This window comes from Uloborus diversus, chromosome 10, assembly GCF_026930045.1.
Source record: "Uloborus diversus isolate 005 chromosome 10, Udiv.v.3.1, whole genome shotgun sequence".
NCBI lineage: Eukaryota > Metazoa > Arthropoda > Arachnida > Araneae > Uloboridae > Uloborus > Uloborus diversus.
The window spans coordinates 56,253,721-56,273,940 of NC_072740.1; the positions used below are offsets into that span (position 1 = coordinate 56,253,721).

The following is a 20,220-nucleotide window of genomic DNA, read 5'->3' on the forward strand; positions in this document are numbered from 1 at the left end:
ACATTTTGTATCAGAAAACAGGGTGTTTCAAAAGATATCTCGATATGAAAAATTGCAGCTGGTCACTTTTTAATTTGCTGTGATCGAAGTTGGTATCGTCCAAAAGAGAAAAACCTCGAGTTTTAGGCACTCGCCGTTACATAGAGCTATGACATTCCTTCGTCGCCCACCACTATAGTTTTTGTGGAGATGGTGATAAAAGAATTAAAAACGTTTAGTGTTCCACGCTTCACGAAGTGTGTCAGTAACAACTTTCTAGGGAGATTCCCATCGAGAACAGCCATACGTACAAATGGTAGTTTTGGGGAAAGAGACAGTACTAGCAACGTTGCTGTTCTGAGAAACAACTTGAGAAGCATCTGTGGTGATTTTGAGGAGAATAAAATTTTGCGGAGCAGTTCGGTATTTTGTAGACAAATATCAAAACCAGTAATCTAAAATTGTTTTAAGCATTAATAATCATTTTAAATAATAGGAAATATTAATATTGTTACAAATTCTGTAAATAGTAATTATTGTAGTAACGTAACCTGTAAATAGTTTCCCGTAAGGAATATACAACCCCTTTTCACTCGGCTAAAGAGTACGACCCCCCTATTTCTTTTTTGTTCATTGATAAAATTTGATAACGGTCTACTATTTTCCAGAAGCGTTTGGAATATTTGAGAAATCTCTTTTCGGTGTGTATATAAGCCGTTACGCTGGATAAAAAGTTAGTTTCGATTGAGAATTCGAACTGAGAGCGTATTTGCTCTGTTTATTGCGAGGCATTTCGCTGTGTTGTTCTTCGTATTTGGAAGTAAATACGTGTGTAACCGTTGAGTTTACGGTGTGGTGTGATATTTGTTTAATTGCTGATGATTAATTTAGCAGTTGTTAACGATTTCTCCTGTACATAATGTAAATAAAGCTCCTGTGTTTTTATCAAGAACTGTGTCTTCATTTCAAGAAAGTGGAAGTCGCACCGAATCCGTTACAATATTTTTAAATTGATAAAATAGCTTTAAACACTTTCAATCCTTGAGAATATGCATCTTTAATATCTCATATTTGCATGTCTGTCATCATAAAAAAAGTAAAATATAAGCCGTAACTTAACCCAACTTTATATTAACCCAAGTAAGCATTAAGTTTCAGTTTGACCAATGAAGTTGGATCAAACTAATTCGAATGGAACTGGATAACATTAACAAAACTAGTAATCTAAAATTGTTTTTAAGCATTAATAATCATTTTAAATAATAGGAAATATTAATATTTTTTAATTGATAAAATAGCTTTAAACACTTTCAATCCTTGAGAATATGCATCTTTAATGTCTCATATTTGCATGTCTGTCATCATAAAAAAAGTAAAATATAAGCCGTAACTTAACCCAACTTTATATTAACCCAAGTAAGCATTAAGTTTCAGTTTGACCAATGAAGTTGGATCAAACTAATTCGGATGGAACTGGATAACATTTTTGAATGGGGCGTGGCTGTCTTCAGCATAAAATTAAAAAAGAAAGGTTGAATGTCTAAGCTGTAGAAGGGCATAGTAGGCATTAATTTGAGAGTGTTACAGAAGCGCCTGCAATGCAATTTCAAAAGGTGTGAAAAATCACACGACCAGCTCTCAAGCCACCCCACCAATAAAAAGAAGTTCATTTCTTCTTTCTACCGAAGAAAGAACGTTTGCGCCAGCAGTGCACGGACAGGAAGATGGTGGCAGGAGCGAGACCCACGGCAGGAGTAAGGCAAAAAGGTATTTGCGCAATCGCTTCAAACTGCTCGGCCGGGAAATGGGGTGTACAAGTCTTCAGCAGATTATAAAAAGGGTTGAAAATAATAGTCTGCAATAGTAGATAAAACTGAGCGAGCATTACGGAAACGGATGTAATCGGATTTCAAAATGCGTGAGTCAAAAATTGTATTTTGCGGTTATTTTCTGTAGTTCGTAAACATCACTCAAATAGCAATTCAGAAACGTATCTGGAAAATAATAGGCAGCTGATATGACCAATTTCTGCAAGTAACATATCATGCAAAGAACAGGAACGTTTTCCACTAAATGTCAGAAAGCTTTCCGAAATTATCCTTGAAACTTTTTGTAGAATTATGGAATCTCCTCTGTTAAAGCCAGTCACGTCTCAGGAACCTTTAAGACAAATTCGATGGGTTTAACTAAGCAGATTGGAATCTTCCTGATTTACCAGGAGAGCACCAGAAGACGTCACGTAACAACAGCTGAGACAGGATTGCAAGTAAAATCCAAGCATCTACCCCGTCCGTAATTTTTGCCTTGTAATACTGCAGCTATCCAGTGACTTATTTGCTGTCATTGTGTGCTTAGGCAATCTGAACAAGATGCAATCTACATACAGTAGATACACCTCATAAGAACATTTAGTCAGTAAAATAAGAAATAACAACGCTTTTGTCGAATGTATTTTCATCCATGAACTCATTGCTTTTACATTTAAAAAAGGCGATCCTTGTACCGCCGAAACACGTGTCTGCAGTGTTATTAACAATTTGCGCTTGTTGACGTTATTTCTTACTTGACTTCTCAGCACAAAGGTAAATATTTATCACATTTAGTCAATCTTTAAACTGGTAGATAATTTCTTTTTCACAACAGTGAGAAGTCTACATTCGTGCAACTAATTCATGGAACATTCAGGAAACGTTTTCGCAAAGATACCTGATTTTATGGAGAAACAGATGAAAAACTATAATCCCGAAATGTTCCACGGAAATAATCAGTAACGTTTCGGTTTTTTTTTACAGTGTAGAATTAACGTAAAAGTTCATGCAATATACCAGACATACAGAGTATTAATTCCCACTAAGGGACGCTGATTGCTAATTCCCACTAAGCTAGAATTGGCCTTCTCCGACACATTAAAATGCGACGCAAACTTTAACAATTGTATTAGTTCTCGTTTGCTGCCCAAGGGGACACTGAGTATTTTTTCCAACTAAACAGGGATTAAATTTTAAGATGTGCACTGCTGGCACTTTTCAGCTTGCTAAAAGACGGTGCAAACGCTTAACAGTTTTATCAATCTCGCTTAATATCCATAGGGGCTCTGATAGCTGTTTCCCACTAAGCTAGAATTAGATCAAGCTGTATCAGTAGAAAAAACAGGCTAACGTCCAAATATAGTCTACTGGTAGAGAAATTTGTTTCCCTAAAACCCGCCAGTTACGTAACGTGTCACACACCTGTATTTACTGCCTCCTAAAAAGGTACTGGGCCATTCCACCGTCACGTGCAAGACAAAAATACGCTTAAATTTTATTAACATTTCGTCATATCTTTTAATATTTTAATGAAACAGGGGTAAGCATTTTTTTTTATCTTTACATTTGAAACAAGGATACTCCTGACACAATTATATTTTTATTAAACAATTCTGTTATTTGAAATAAAATTTATTTTCATGCGTCACGTGCGAGACATCCAAAGTCAAACTCTGGTAACTTGCATATGAATAAGCTTATATTTTTGCTTTATTAATACAATGACGAAACAAATTTTAGATTTTGAAAGCTATGGCTCTAACATAAAGGAAACATATCTCATTAGTTTAGAAATAATTATTCAAAAAATTAAAAAAAATATTTATGCTCATTTCATTGAAAATGGTCATTTTGTCCCGCACTTGACGGTTCCTATATTTCATAAAAAGGAAATAATTTTTGAAGAAAGTTTTCGCTTAAGAAGTCACACATGCATTTGTGATTTCTTAAGCAACAAAATTTTGTTCATCATCCTTTTAAATTATTATTTTTCATGGCCCTCCTACCAAAAATTATGCTTGCCACGTTTCTGAAATGCTTAACCGGTACACTGGAAGCCCCTCCTCCTCTTTCCCACCACAGACGCAGGTACTCATAAGTGCACACACCCTTGGCCGGTTTTTAGAGCTTTAGAGGGTAGTTCATTCTTAATGATGTAAATAAACTGTTACAAATTATAAAAACTAATAGAGAGGTAATAATAAATGACACAAGACGATAAATTGAAACATTTATTTCATGCATGTTTATATGTATTACTGATGTAAAAATCTTCACAAGCCTAATCCAATATTAATTTAACATGTCAATGTCATGTATATATCTTACTGATTTAAATTCAACAGGTAGACTGAAAAAACTGAAGCTTGTAAATGTTGCCTCTACAGATCTACACGCGTATTTAGTTCTCCCAAAAGAGACTTACAGTTAACAATTTTTTCCACGAAAAATTAATTTTTTTTCTGCATATTTTTTTTTTTTAAATTAGGGAATGTTTTTTTTTCTTTAGTGGATTTTTTTCTCACTGATGCTGAATTTAGGTCTCCCACATAGCAATTAAACATGAGAATTTCTTAAACATAAATTTAAATTTTCATTGTGCCGATTCATGTATGAAATGATCCCCAACCCAAATGTGAAAACTGTTTCCCCCATACACACCCCTTTTTGGGGATACCGCCCGCCATTTTTTCCTTAAAAAATTTTAAAAACCCTTATGGACTTCGTTTTTTGTCCCTAGGAGTTTTTTTTTTACTTTTAAAAACTTTTTTCGCTGTAAAACTTGTTTGAAAAGTCGCGTGTCCAAAGATATGTTCCAGCAGCAAAAAAGGTGTTAAAAAAATATAGGAACCGTCGAATTATGAATTGCATCATAGATTTTTAGTAACGAAAATTACGTTCACAGATGTAATTAAAATTGAAAATTAAATTAACGATGCTTATAATATAGCAATATACATTTACAGTAGACTCTCTCTATCTGAACACTCTCCTGATGTGAACTACCCAATATTCTAAACACAAGTTGATGGTTACTGGGAGAACCCCTTAAAGGGGACATGCCGACTTATCCAACATTTTAGTACCAAATTCGGCATTAGAACCAATACTATTTCTAGTATTAAAAATTACATTATAATATTCGCTGGTTGCTATACGTCGTAAAAAAAAAAAAAAAAAAAAATTGATATGTTGAGTAAAACGTCTCTTAAGGTAAATCTAAAATGATAACTTAATTCTCAAATTCAGCAAAAATGTATTGGAAAATGTTTGCTGCAATGAATCTCCTTTTCCCACCTTATTTGTTTTTAATTTATTTTTATTTAAATCTTCTTCATTTACAGAATCAAAAATTCAAGCATCAATCTGGCAACACATCTATAGCATGGCAACCAGTTTTCTGCAACGAGGCTTTTGTAAAAATACTAATTTTTGCCGTTCTACAAATTTAGAACCAAAATGTCGGATCAGTCAGCTCCCCTTTTATAGTGGCCTTCGTCATGGGGAGCACCCCCATGAGCTTATGACAGCTCAGTCCCATGAATGTTCAGAATAGAGAGAGCCTACTCTTATATTTCAGGTTTTTGTGTTGAGTTTTGATATTAAATTCGTGCAATAAAATGCTAAAATATATTTGTAAAACTATTTCGCACACATTTTCTTTTAAAATTTTCTTATTATGAAAAAAGAAATCCAAATAATTTTCATCCAAAAAAAATAACGTAAAACGTGTATTAAAAACGGTTTATTAAAAAATAATTCTTGGACCAAAATTTCCAAATAATAATATAATAAAAATTAAACAATATGTTAATAGTGAAAAATTTAACTTCAAAGCATACTTAACGCAGTATATTATTACAAGAATGGAAGACGAAAACTCTACATAAAAACCATAAATATAAATAATACATATTAATGCTATATTGTAAACTCATTTAATCTTATTCTCAATCTTAATTACATTTTTGTGGATGTAACTTGAACAATTAATGTGGAACGTTTCTTTACTGAAGATCTGCAATACGACACGAATGCTTCGTGCGACGTTTTTAAATTAAAAAAAAAATAAATAAATAAATAAATAAATAAATAAAAAGAATAAATAAATAACAGTGGGAACATATTTTCATATACGAGTAAGCCCGATACAGTTCTTCACCAAAAAATAAGTGAAAAAAAAGGCTTTGGTTGTTTTTAAAATGTACACCCCGTTAGTCTACGCTTTTCAAAAAACTCAAGACATCTAAGGATTAAAAAAAAAAAAAGGATTTTGTTTTTGAAAAATTAAAGTGTCCCCGCCGTCAAATATTGTCCAGGTTTTGAACTATTAATTTTCGTTGATAAACATCCTTTTCTTTTTGGCTTTCTACGACTAATAGTTGGTTACTGGGTATTTCGAAAAGTTAAAGTTTTCAAGTAAATTTTCTTTTCAAAATTTTTATTCGTTTGAAATAACATACGAAAAGAACAATAATGAATCGTAATATTTTGAAGTTATTCATAAAGTATGAAGAAATTTTTACTAATAATAAAGCTGAAAGCTTCGATCTGTCTGGGTGTCTGAGAGAAATTTATCTTTAGTTATTTGTATATATGCCGGCGAACCAAATGACCTTTTAACTTTCTACTACGAGCCAAGCCTGGCGGGTACCCACTAGTTACTAATACAGCTCCAGAAGCATCAGTGCACCTTGCAGACTTGCAAGTAAGAACCAAGCAATTCTCTTGCCTGCTAATCCAGCGACTTATTACCTTCCTTTTGGAGGATTGGCAATTTGATAGTAAAGAGACTCAATTTAAGGGTGATACATTGAATAAATACATTCAGTTAATTCTTAAACTGGTAGATAAAAATATTTTTCACACCAGTAAAGAGTTTGCATTTGTGCAACTTAAAGCACTTCAGGAAACTTTTCAAATGAAGAGCAGTGAATGCGTAAAATGAATTGTGGATTAAAAACCCATTCATCATAAATATATAACCTTCACCTATTTCAGTAAAAAAAAAAGAAGAGAAGAAGAAACTTTTGTTCAATCGATAATAGAGTCACCTTTGCAACAGAAGTTCAAGTTCTGGTTCAGTCCAAAAACTCAATTTTAAAAAGGCGGTGTTGTACCGTAATGTTCAAGATTCGCGATCGCCAGTCGCCAATGAGCGACCATTTCATTGAAAATGGCTACCGAAAAATCAAGTCGTAGTCGCCAAAAGTGGATCTTGAGGCGTTCATGCATAGACTAATAATAAGAGTAGACCGAGCTATGGCAACCCTTTTGCTGCTCATAAACCAAACCATGTGACTGGTGGATATCCTAGCAACAGCGGGCATCAACGTCCGCGAGAAATAAAATAAATAGAATTGATGTAACACGGAAGAATGATCTTTTATGGAGTCCGATTTGTAAATTTGTTATTCTAAATTGTAAATATTTTGTTAATATAGTGAGTTTTTCGTTTAGATAGTTCTGTGCATTTTTTTTAGTCAATTTTAATAACTCTCTAAGCAATTAAAGATACAAGAGCCCAAAAAGAATCGGCAAACGGTAAGATTTTTACCTACGTATTCAATTTAAGATACCGATTAGTACATTTTTGCGTTAACGCAAAACGTTTACGCCAATACGTTCACGCCAACGCTGACGTAACAGTTCCAAATGAAATAAAAGTAACTGAAAACTGTGATCAAAAACTAATTACTAATGTCAAAATAATACATAACTAAAAGAAAAACAGTTCAATCTCTGCACCTGGAAAAAATTATAATGAAAACAGATTACGTCTTAAAATACATTCCGAGTGCCAAACTATAGATAATGTTGCCATCTAGCAACCATGCTGCCAAAGTTTTCGCCAAGCCTTCCACCAGTCACATGATGTATCCATGAACCAATTTTTTCATCAGCAAGTCTGAGAAAGCTCGGTCTACTCTTATTATTAGTCTATGCGTTCATCGCATCAGTTGACTCCACCTTGACAATGTAATTTGGAGTCCCTAAAGGTTGTTATTTTTCTCTGCTAAACATATTTTTAATTTGATTATGGCTACCAAAAGTCAAAAGGGGCCTAAAGTCATTTCTTGTGACCAGTGGCTACTATTCCGAATTCCTTGTCTAGAGCTTTAACATCTATTGTTGGGGTAAGCCTAACCCGGTAGCATTGTGAATGCCACGCAGATCCAAATTAAAGCATTACGGCGTTGTAGGTTAGGTTTTCCCCAACTACAGTCAATATGTATCGCATGAAACGTGGTTCTTTACTTATGCGCCGACAATGTAATTACTTACACTATTACATTATTGCATTAGAGTTCTCTTATAAGAAGAAACATTAATTCCAAAGTCTTAAAAAGCTTCCTTTCAAATTTGAATGCACGATCAAAATTGAAAGAGAACTGCGCTTTCACCTAAAGTAATTTTCTTTCTGTCGTACGATACGTTAAACATCTCGAACATCACTTGTGACGAATTAGTGAAAGTATAGATCCAGTCGCTGAAGAAGCTTTCTTCTAAGAAGCTTCCTGTGATTTGATCTAGAACCCCTATAACTGGAGAGGCCGACGCATCCGCCATTTTGGAGCAAGCGTACAACAGAGAAAGCTACCTTTATTAGCAATCCTTCGCCAAACAGGGAACGAGAGAGTCGGAGAGCGATGGTGAACATTGGCGAAATTTTGGAAACTGTTGGCGTCGTTTCCAAGCTGCCAGTCACTTCACGTGCCTTTATTTATCCATTTCCTTTTTCTTTCTACATCTACTGGAAATCTGAAGAGCCGAAATCCTTTTATGGAGCTGTTTACACAATTAACAGCCGTACAACCACCCATTTGACTCAATATAACACATGCTAACGCTACGAAGCACTGAATCAATGCTCCTCCACTACAGGGGCCTTAATTTGATTCATTGAAAACAATACACCTACTGGCAACTGTGCAAAATTTATTAGCACATTGCTACTTATTAATTCCACTGGTAGACAGAAAGCACAAAATTTCTCAACGAAAGTAACTTAATGCCAAAATATTTTTGCAAATCTGTGCTGGTTTGTAATCTTTTTTTCTTTTTTTTTTTTTTTGCTATAACTACGCCATTGGCACGAATACATACAGAAGTTTTGTGTTGAAAAACATATTTTAGTGGCATTGTTATACAGGATATCATTTTTTAAATTAACTTGTTATTTCATAGATGGCGCTATTAAACCACCTAAGTGACTTATTCTCTCCATCCAGTTGTAAAATTATTGACTAACTAATGATTAAGCTTCTCAATTTATTAATACCAGATTAGTTACTGCAGTAAAACTAACATGAAACTCATCAAGTCAAGTGCATGGATGCACCCCCCCCCCCCACCACCTCAGTAGAACCATCTAACTGAGCCATCTAACTGGACTGGAATTAGAATTAGGCAACTCCACATTCGGATGCTCTTCGAACGAAAATATGCTACATTCAAAACCAAAATTGAAAACTTGGCTACGGAGTCGTTGTCAGGGTCGTGCAGTAGGAATCGGACTGATTTTGGGGTATACGAGTTGCTGGTTATCTCTTTCTCTTGGATTGAATTTTGGGTAAAAGAGTCAGTCGGAGGATTTAAAAATTCCGGCAACCAGTGTGTCGGTCATTTTCCCTCCTACTCCACAAGCTCGCACACAAGCTATGAGGAAATAAGATAACAAAAGAGGGAGCAATACAAAACAGTAAAATAGTAAATTTCAATAATAAAAAAATCAAAAATTAACGTAAAAAAGGAAAAAAAAAAAAAAAAAACTCCAGAAAAAAGAAGGATAGCGAACACGAGAAAATAAAATGATGAACAAAGATATAATTTGCTATATTTCTAATCGAAATAAAGTCTACTTCTTTTATGCTGATGAAAAGAAAACATAAAAACTGAATTAGTGTCTGTGAAATTCCATGGGTAACTGTTCCGGGTAACATTTTTAAAGCAAAATGGTAAGCATTTTGGGGCAGCATTCAACACAACATATTTTGTGAGCAAAAGACCCCCCCCCCCTGATTTTGTGCTAATTTCTCATGATATTTTTTACTTTGTTTCGACTTCGTCAGGCACTTTAAAAGAGGAAGTGTCAGAGTAGAAGTACAACGTTCTAAAGATCATGGGATTGAGAACGCTTAGGGGGGCTGTTCGTCAATGATGTCACAATTTTCTTCAACATATTTGACACCCTCCTCCATTTGTCGCAAAGTGTCACATTTCCTAAGTCTTACCTAAACCCCTACCATGGGCGGATTTATGGGGGTGCGAGAGAGGGCAATGCCCTCCCCCCAGTCTCGGGAGGACTTTACACATAGTAATGACTTTCAAAATCTAAAAAGTAAAAATCATGATATTTTTTTCCTTTTTTGAGTAGTAAAGAAGTGAAAATGAACAGAATAGCGAATGTCCTTTTTTAAAGAAGAAAATAAAAAAAGCACTTTACACTGTATTATTAGTAGTAAAGATGCCTGTGGTTTGCTGAAAATGTGTTGAAATCGAAAACTATTTTGAACGGAAAGCCACTAGGGCTATTAAAAATATCGGCTAAAAGGAAAATATCGGCTATGTATATCAGCTGCAATGCTCAAAATAATCAACGATTATTTCAACAAATTAGAAACTAAAACAAAGAAACCCCCCCCCCCCCCCTTCGCTTTTGCGCAAAAAGAACGATCTACTCGTTGTAATTTGTTTTCCTTTCTTTTTTTAGAATGTTCATTTCCATTTTGCGTGATTTCGAAAGCAAGCTATTTTGAGTTGTTATAGAGAGACGAAATATTCTGAAGAATCTCCTGGTTCATATGTTCAAATGAAATTGACTGATCTGAAATAAATTGCTATTGCAAAGGAGTACAGGGCTGCAAGGTTTTGTACAACAAAATACTGATAAAAGTAACAGTTTACGCCATGCTCAACAAATTTATGTCAAAACTAAACAAAAGCCTGGAAAAATAGTCCAACCATTGTACAACCAGAAAAAAATAGGAATCTTAATCCCTAGCAGTTCAAAAATAAATTTCAGATTTTCCAAGATCATACAGTGTAGAGAAAATGTTTGAAAAAAGTAAAAATGAGATTAAGATGTATTTTTTGGCACGAAAATTTTGCACATTCCTTGTAAGATCACTTTACTGCCTTATGAAATGTTTTTTAAACAGCGTCTTCTTTATTTTTTAAGGAAAAAAAATATGTAAACTAAACAGGTCTTAACAGTTAGAGCGGTACTTAATGCGTTCCGAAAATTTTCGGCCAGTTTTTTTTTTTTTTTCTTTGAGAGAGAGAGAGAAATAAATACTACCGCAAACTGAATAAATTCCAGTTACATAAGCGTTCGCATTAATTGGATAACGAATAGATGAGATTTTACTGTATTAAATAGTTTTGATTTGCTGCATAAGTGCTTAGCGAAATAGTTTGAACTTTTTTCATGTATGGAAGTAAAACCATAAATTTGAAAGTATCATCATCAGCATAAATTTGTATTTTAAACATGTTCAGCAAAATTTCAGCTAGACTTTTATAATCAGCATTTAATACTGTAACTTTTTCTGTAGTTCGGAAGTATTTGGAACATTTATGAACTGTCAAAGTGTAATGAAATAATTTCCTTTCTGATTAATATAAAGTTTCACAAGGGACTAAAGAAGCAGTGACAAAGTATAAAAAAGAAATTAAAGTTATCCTTTAACTCCACTCAGTTAAAAATAAACTTGGATCTGATGAAAATTTTAATTCTCAATTGAATTTTGTAAAATTGGTATAGATTCAAGAAAATAAAATTCTCACTGAATATAATTTTTTTTAAAAGAAAGAGTAGAAAAAAAAATGTATTGTCCGTATTATCCGAAACTGCTTCTTTAGTCACATGTGAAACTTTATATTAATCAGAAAGGACATTATTTCATTACACTTTGACAGTTCTTAAATGTTCCAAATACTTCCGAACTGCAGAAAAAGTTACAGCATTGAATGCTGTTTATAAAAGACTAGCTAAAATTTTTCTGAACATGTTTAAAATACCAATTTATGCTGATGATTATAGTTTCAAATGTATGGTTTTAAGGCAAGAATGTTCGTTTTGGTTTTTTACCGTTCATTATCGTAATTTGCAAAAGAGTATAATATTGCCTATTCCCCCCCCCCCCCGAGATTTTTGTAGTTCCAATTACGCCTTAGTGATTCATGTGCGGAATTTCATCTCCATTTTACAAAAATTCCTCCGCGGGAGAAACCCCCGAACCACCTAATATTGGAGACATTCTATACCCCACTTAAAAGGGAGCCTTGTATTACTGTCTTGATATTATTTCCCCTCTTTAGTTCAATTCAAGAAGACAGCAGGTAACACATTGCCTATGACACAAAATAAAGTAAGACATTGCCTTATGTATCACAGGAAAAAGGAAACAATATAGTGGGAGCGGGGAAACTTAAAAAAAAAGGTCTTTTTTTGCTACCAACAGAAAAGTTGCCCGGACTATCAAAGATATCCCCATACCTGAAATAGCTTAAGGCCACGTTAAGGCTAAATCCAGCCTTGATTATAACTAACATTGCTCAAAAAAAAAAAAAAAAAAAAAAGAAAGAAAGCCCCCCCCCCCCCCCTCAGGAACTCAGTCCTAAAAAATCCGCCGATGACCCCTACCTCCAAAAACCTTTTCTTGTATTCAAAATAATTTGTACGTAGCGCGTGACCGTGAAGTCACGCCCGCAACACGTATATATAATATATAATGGTTCCTCATGTGTGAATGTATCAGATCATGGCCCCATTAGATGGCGCTGACGCTTTACGGGCCTTGACAATTAATGATTTTTTTTTTTTTTGTGTTAAACCGATGCAACTATTGTCACAGGTCATGCACTAAAAACAAATCCCAAACGTCAGTGATTATTTCGGTGGAATGTTTCGGAATTTCACAGGTTATCACACATTCCCCCATAAAATTAAGTATCTTTGCAAAAAAGTTTTCTGTTTTGCTACAAGTTGCACGAATGCCGACATTTTACTGATGTGGAAAATATTTTTAGTTCCCAGTTTAAAGATTGACTGAGTGTATTCAGTGTGTCGGCTAGTACCCGGTTATCACTCGTCCAGGCTACATAGCACCCAATGAGAGTTAATAAGTTCTCTGTATAGCTGTCGTCTTTGTAATGGAGAAGCTAGCCTCTTTCTTGCACTTCTATCTTAGCTGAAGCCTCGGTTGCGTTAACGCTTCTGGAACTTTGTTGGAAAATCGTAAAGGTTTAATGAATGCTTAAAGGCTCCCGAGGCATTAATTGGCTTTAACCGGCGAGATTTCAAATTTTTTCAGCAAGTTTCAAGGAAAATTTGAGAAAGGTTTCTGTCTTTTAGCGGAAAACATTCCTGTTTTTTGCAAGATATGTTTCTTGGAGAAATTGAGCACATCAGGTGTCTATTATTTTCCAGAAACATTTTTGAAATGTTTTTACAGTGTTCTTTGTCACCAACTGTCAGTTTCCTCGAACATACTCTCCCTCAAATCCTGATATCATTTATAAACGACCGGTAAACGAATCAATAAACGTACTCGAATCCAAAAATAGTACGACAAGAAAAGTGTCGAATGTCTTCCTGATTTTCAGTAATATTTTTCATTTTGTTTTGTCTACGTCAAGAAATTTACAAGAAGAAGTCTCTATTCTGAACACTCATGGGACAGCGCCAAAGTGTTCTGATTATGGGGGTGTTTATTATATAGGTCTGGAAATGCATGCATATGTATTCTATTGCGTAAATGGACCATGTTCCTTACTTGGCCCCCTCTATCTCAATACAAGTTATTGAGATAGAGGTCCTAAATTCTGGATTGGCAGCTAGTGCAATGTCTAGTTAAACTCAGTCGGACCTTGCATTTCTTTCTTTTCTTTTAAGAAAAAAGTTTTACGTATAACATTCAATTAAAAAATATTACAATACAGTTATCGGTACAATACCTGAAAAAAAAGAACAATTTTAATCTGTTTTTGCATTGTGTATTCTCATCCAATTGTTTATTGAAAAAGCTCTCCATCTAATTCTCAGCCGCATATTGCTTGTAGTAATCGTACTTTAAAAATTTTGAATGCTACTTTCTTGAAATATACGCAGTTCAGTGGCAGAAATTTCAGGCTCCTATTGCTCTTCAGGTTTTCCAATTTGATTCATCGGAATTCCCGAGCACCGATTGTGAACATGTTCAGAGTACAGAGAGGTAATAATTGAAGGGGGTTAACCCCTTCAGTCGGAATTATAAAATACTTGACCAAAAATGTTTATATTTGGTACACAGTGTACTATGTTAAAGGGTATCTTATAGACAAAATTCCAAGTTTGTAGGAGAAAAATGAAAAGATTTATGGTACGTCCAATATTCCGGACTTATATTTTTAAAATTTATATTGCATATAAAAAACGATAAAATACCGACAAAGTTCGCTATAAAATGTTCTTCAAACAATTATAAAATATAGCATAAGAGTTTGAAATGATTAATTACAGATTATACATTTTTAAAAAAATCAGGAAAATAAATCTCGCTTTTCAGGCGAGAACTCATTCATATTATAGGGTGTTCAAAGTACGGAGAGGTCAGCTTATGTTAAGTCTATGAAGTTTGCCTGGACTATCAAAATATGTTGGAATATCGGGGTGTTCACATTAGTGGGTGTTCAGATGCAGAAAGTCCACTGTACTACATTCAGTTTTTTTTTTTTTTTTCACTATTGGCAATTCTAGTAGGAATATATAGTGGCAATTCTAGTAGCTATATATAGACATTTAAAGTCTTTTATGGGTAAAAAGCGTGCTTGCGAACTAAGATCTGGAGGTTCAATGTTCGGATGACCATTTAATCAGAACATCTGCTTAGCACCCCAGAGCCTTTGGTCAGGAAAACTGAGATGGGCACATTAGGTCTTGACCGTGATGGGCGTTTTCCCCGCTGGGTTTGTTTTCGGTTTTGGTAAAGTCTGTCACGACTAAACCCTCCTCCTGAAGAAAATTCTACTGTATTATGATCCAATCCTCTTTTGCACTGTAAAAATATTCCGAAACGGCACTGATTATTTCCGTGGGACTTTTCGGGACTTGACAGATTTTCATCAATCTCACCGTAAAATCAAGTATCTTTGCAAACTTTCATCAATTGCTTTATGTTGCACGAGTGCAGTCGTTCCACTGCTTTGAAGAATATTTTTAACTACCAATTTAAAGATTAACCTAGCTTGTTTAGTTGCATTGGCTCTCGTGCGACATTGGACCGTCCAGAATGACTAGGCTCTAAAAAGTCACTGGATAGCTGCAGCTTGGCAAGGCGATGGAGATGCTTAGCTTCTGCTTGCATTTCTGGCTTAGCTTATACGATGGTTAAATTTATGCTTCTAGAGCTCTCTTGGTAAATCAGGAAGAGTCTAATCAGTTACAGTGCTGGAAAAAAATATTGCATCACCCTCGCATTTTCACAACAATGGGATATGTGTGAAGTTTTGGCCGACTGATTAACGATGAATGTATGTGAAGTTCTGCAAAACTTATAAAATAAACATATAACAGCAGGAATCCGATAAGTGTTTACTTTATTTATGGAAATACATGACCAAAACTGTAACAAGTACAATGTAAAGTGCATCCACGTTGCCAAATGGACGAGGAAAAAGTAAGTAAAGGTTTTAATTGTAACACTCTTTCTGTTCAAAAATAAACAAAAGTCACATAGAAATGTTTAACCCATAAAATATAACCTAATATTTTGTTGGTCAGCCTCTAGCTTTCACGACAGTTTGACATCTACGGGACATTGAACGAATGAGTGATTGAGTGTATTCTTTACTGAGTTCTTGGTGCTTGACACGAATTATTGATTCCTAGACTTTTGCAAGCGATATTGGCTTTTGTTTCATCACTTCTACACCCATTCTATTCCAACAATTTTCAATCGGATTTAGATTGGGGCTGTTTCAGGGCCAAAGCAAACTCCTGATCCCATGCTCATTTTTCCATTTCTGAACCTGCGTGTGGGTTTAGAGAAAAAAAATTACTTAACCCATGTCAATTTAAGTCTAAAGGCAGGATAAAGGTTTTTAAATTGTTACTTACCAGTTTTGCCCTATGGTACGGAGCAGAATCATCCTGGAAAATGACGTTTGGAACTGAAGTAAAGTGATTCCGGATAGTAGGAAGCAATTTCTCCTCAAAAATGCCAATATACACTTGAGCGTTTACTGTTCCTTGCACAAAGTGAAGCCTACCAACTCCTTGATCAGAAATACATCCCCTAATCGTCTGGTATACGGGATGCTTGACTGTGTGTTGAATGCAGTCGGGATGATATTCCTCTCCTTTGCGGCGTCTAACTGTGCTGCATTGGATATTCGTGGACGACCACTGCCACTTTTCCTTAGTGCGCTTCAAGTGCTCTTTAGCTTATTCAGTAGTCGAACAACAGTCGAATACAAACAGTTTTTTCTTTTTTGCTATGGAACGTGACGACAATCCTTCTTTTTTGTCCAATGCAACGGCAACACTCTTTCTTTGTGGTGTCAGTTGAACGTATTTCGACATACTGCAACTCATAAGTCCAGATCGTAAATGAATGCGTCGAACGTTCAACTGTTTTTTTTTTTTCATAGTTAGAAGAATGATGCAATCTTACGCAATAGCTTGCATCATGTACCGATGCCAATTCGTGTTATATAATGCAAGTACCGTTAAATAGTTCATAATTACTTATAAATGATAAAAATATTTGGATTTCGCGGGTGATGCAATTTTTTACCACCACTGTACATTAAACTTTCCTGATTTTGCTTAAAGGTTTCCGAGACATGACTGGCTTTAACTAAGGAAATCTCCAAATTGTTCAGTATATTTCAGGGATAATTTCAGAAAGGTTACTGATATTTAGCGAAAAAAGTTCCGTTTTTTTGCAAGACATGTTACTGCAAGTAATTGAACGCATCAGGTGCCCATTATTTCCTAGGAACGCTTTTGAATTGTTTTTACAGCGTAGAATTGGAAAAATTAAATGGACTCATGTTATTAATGTAAATTCAGCAGAGCATTCTTATTCAGCCGAAGAACCGGTGCTGAACATTGCAAAACATTCTGTTGCGGAAATGCCTTTAACTCTAAATACCACATAACTTTTAAAATACATATAAAAAGTCACCCATATAGTGAAACAGATAACAAATTTAATAAATGCATTTTTTTTTCTGTTTCAGAGGCTATTTGTGTGTCAAGAAATGCCCTCATTGGGAACGTTTTGGAAGATCATGATGCACATCGTTCCACTAATGCCCCTCGTCGCCACCATCAGTTCAAACATGAACTGGCCAATCAGGAGAATGAGCAACGTTTCTGGTGACATCATGTTGGGGGCGTTGTTTCCCATTCACGAAAGAAACGCCAAATATGAATGCGGCCGCTTGCAGGTAGAATGTTACGGAAAAGCTCATCTTTTATTTTTTATCGTTTCTATTTTTCGCCTTTGTTTCCAATACACATGTGGCAGACTCCATAGATTATGTACGCAGTAGAGTGCCGATTATCCAAACTCCAATAAACCGATTTAGCCAATTATCCGACCATACACTGCAAAAAAAATTCCGAAACGTTGCTGAGAATTTCTGTAGAACTCTTCGGGATTTTAATGGTTTTTATCCACTTCCTGGCAAAATTAAATATCATTGTCAAAAATTTTCCTGAATACCCACAAATGGCACGAATGCAGACTTCTCACTCTGGCGAAAAATATTTTTAGCTCCCAGATAATGATTAAATGAGCGAATTTATAAATTATATCGACCTCATTTTGATTGCGGCCCGTCCAGACTGGTAAAGCTCTCAAAGGGTGCAAATAAGGCTATGGACTGCGTTGCAAGAATTTCAGGCGAGTGAAATTCTAGTACTTGCAATTTTGTATTTATTTACTTGCAATTCTGTATTAGTTTTGGCCTTGTTACAATACCGCTTTTGGGATTTTCTTCATAAATCAGAAAGATGCCACGCTATTACATTATAGGGTCAATCCATACAGGTTCGACGGATGGGTGCGCTCGATAATTTTTAATTTTTTTGAAACTCATATCGTCATACCCCTAAAAGCTGTATATAAAAGATGTTCAAAACCACTTTTATTTTTTCTCTAAACTGGACCTTTGATTTTTTAGAGGTCATCAAAAGTGATTTTCGTAGTCAAAAATGAGACTTTTTAGACCTTTTAGCATTTTGGCCAAAATCTCTTTGAATTACATTTATGGCAGTTAATTTTACTCTTTGAAGTTAAAGTGCATAAGATGATAGTCTAACACTCTGAGTTACGTCGCTGTAACTTAATAATTAAAGTAATAGCAATAGGTTAAAGTTCAAGGGCAAATGTAAAAATTTTGCTCATTTTAAAGGGAGATATAACTCGCGTAGGGGAGTAAACACAAAATGAAATACGGCAAAAACAAATCACTGGAACTATTCTAATTAGAATATGTAACTGTTGCTGTGTGTTTCTTCCCCTTTATAGATTACATCCCCTCAAAAATTGGAAAAATGACAAAAAGGACATTTTTAGACCCATGTAAACCAAAAGGGGATGGAATTAAAAATAAAATTTCTTGGCCAATTGAATTTTTCTCTCAAGTACTATGCGTGTTATATATATTGTTTTGTGTATTTGTTTTGTAAAAAAGATACAGGTCTTTGAAATTGAGAAATTTTTCTAGTTAATTCACACACTAAAACAGAAATAAAAAGTGAAAATTTCATTGCACCTTCTTAAATTACGTACATTGTGCTCTAGATAATATATTATACTGAATAAACATATTGTAAGATTGTTCGAAAAAAAAATGTTCGAATCGGACTATTCAATCTTTATTTAATTATTTTATTTATTTCCGCATACTTTTTTTTTTGCGGTATTTTTAAGATATATTAAGCCTTCTTTCATGTTTTTCTATGGCATGGTATTTTCAGTAAGTTACCACCCTGTACTGAAAATACCATGACTTGCCTTCAATCTTCAAGTTGAACCGAACCATTGCTTCGGTCACTAGTCTGGTCAGTGCTAATTCTATATTAGCTACCAGTTTGTTTAGCACTCTTGGCTTTTTTAAGGGGTTTTCCACAGCCAGTTAAGCAGGGCTAATAAGCACGAAAATGCAGAGTTGGGTTGGAGTGACTGAGTTGGCCCTAGCTACAAGGCGGCAACTTACTGAAATGAGGAGGTGGGGTGTTGTGGGAAAAAGTACTAATTTCTCTTCTCGAGATGCGATTATTATTTTCATCTTCAACGATATCTGTTAACATTATTTTCAACGGAAAAGGTTTGTGTTTGCTTTTTAGTAGCTTTTGGTTTGAAATTTATGATTAACTTAAATTTGGTCTTTGTTAGTTTCTTTTATTCAATTTCCTTTAAAAATCATTTACAACAATTTAAATATCTGAACCTGATCATAAATATGTTCAGATTCATACGTCTTTCCACTATGCAAATTTTCAAGGCACTATATTGTTGCGAAGTATGATTTCTCAGCAGCATATAAGTGCCATAAAACTAAATAGCGAGGACAAGAAACCAATAATAGTGACAACAAATTACCATTTGTCACACTAACAAGAAGTTTTTCTCAAACTTCCGAACAGTTGAGTCTATTTTTTTTATTGTATAATAAAATATTGCTGCAATTGATAGTTGGAATAAATTATTCACAATATTACTAGCGCAGTCAGAAACACCTTGTGGAGGAAGTTTTTTGATGAAAAATACCTTCTGGAAGGGAATTTTCGGTCAAAAATACCTTCTGGAGGGTTTTTTTTGGTTAAAAATACTTTCTGGGGGGGGGGGGGGGTGATCAAAAATACCTTCTGGAGGGTTTTTATTAACCAAAAATAAACTTCTGTTTTTTTTTTTTTTTTTTGACCAAACATACCTTCTGAAGAGGGTTTTTGATCAAAACAGTCCTTTCACATGCATAAACTACTGTATTAGAGTTTGCATTTATGTTAAAAACAATGACTCTTTTTTTTGGGGGGGGGGGTCACCCCTAAAACCACTCCTTCGCTGCGCCACTGCACAGTACAAATATATTCGTAACTGTCCTTTCAATTAACTTTCACAAAACGGAAAGGGAATGATAAAAGAAATGGAAAAAATAAAGTCATTGTGTGCACGTAAGCGCACGAAAATTCACTTCATCACATCACCTATTGTTGAAAATATCATTTTGTAATCTTTCCGCTACTTTTTTTTATTTATGGCTTATTAATTCGTGCTTTTGAAGCTAAATTTTTACATCAATAGATTGATTTTAGTACTGTTTCATCAAAAAATAAATGTTCATTCTTAATGACTTTAATGTCCTATTAGATAAAACTAGTCGACCCGTGCAAAACTCCGCACTAAACTTCGAATCGTTTCATAAGGCATTTCGC

The 20,220-nt window shown here is 34.6% G+C and overlaps 1 protein-coding gene across 1 annotated transcript in view; it reads left to right on the plus strand.

Moving 5' to 3' along the window:
* The window catches only part of LOC129231008 (metabotropic glutamate receptor 3-like), a 109,501-nt gene that overhangs the window by 7,349 nt on the left and 81,932 nt on the right, over window positions 1–20,220 (plus strand). Inside the window, exon 3 of the mRNA XM_054865253.1 lies at window positions 17,016–17,225. Coding sequence (XP_054721228.1) covers window positions 17,016–17,225 — 210 coding nt within the window. The remainder of the gene's footprint in view (window positions 1–17,015; window positions 17,226–20,220) is intronic.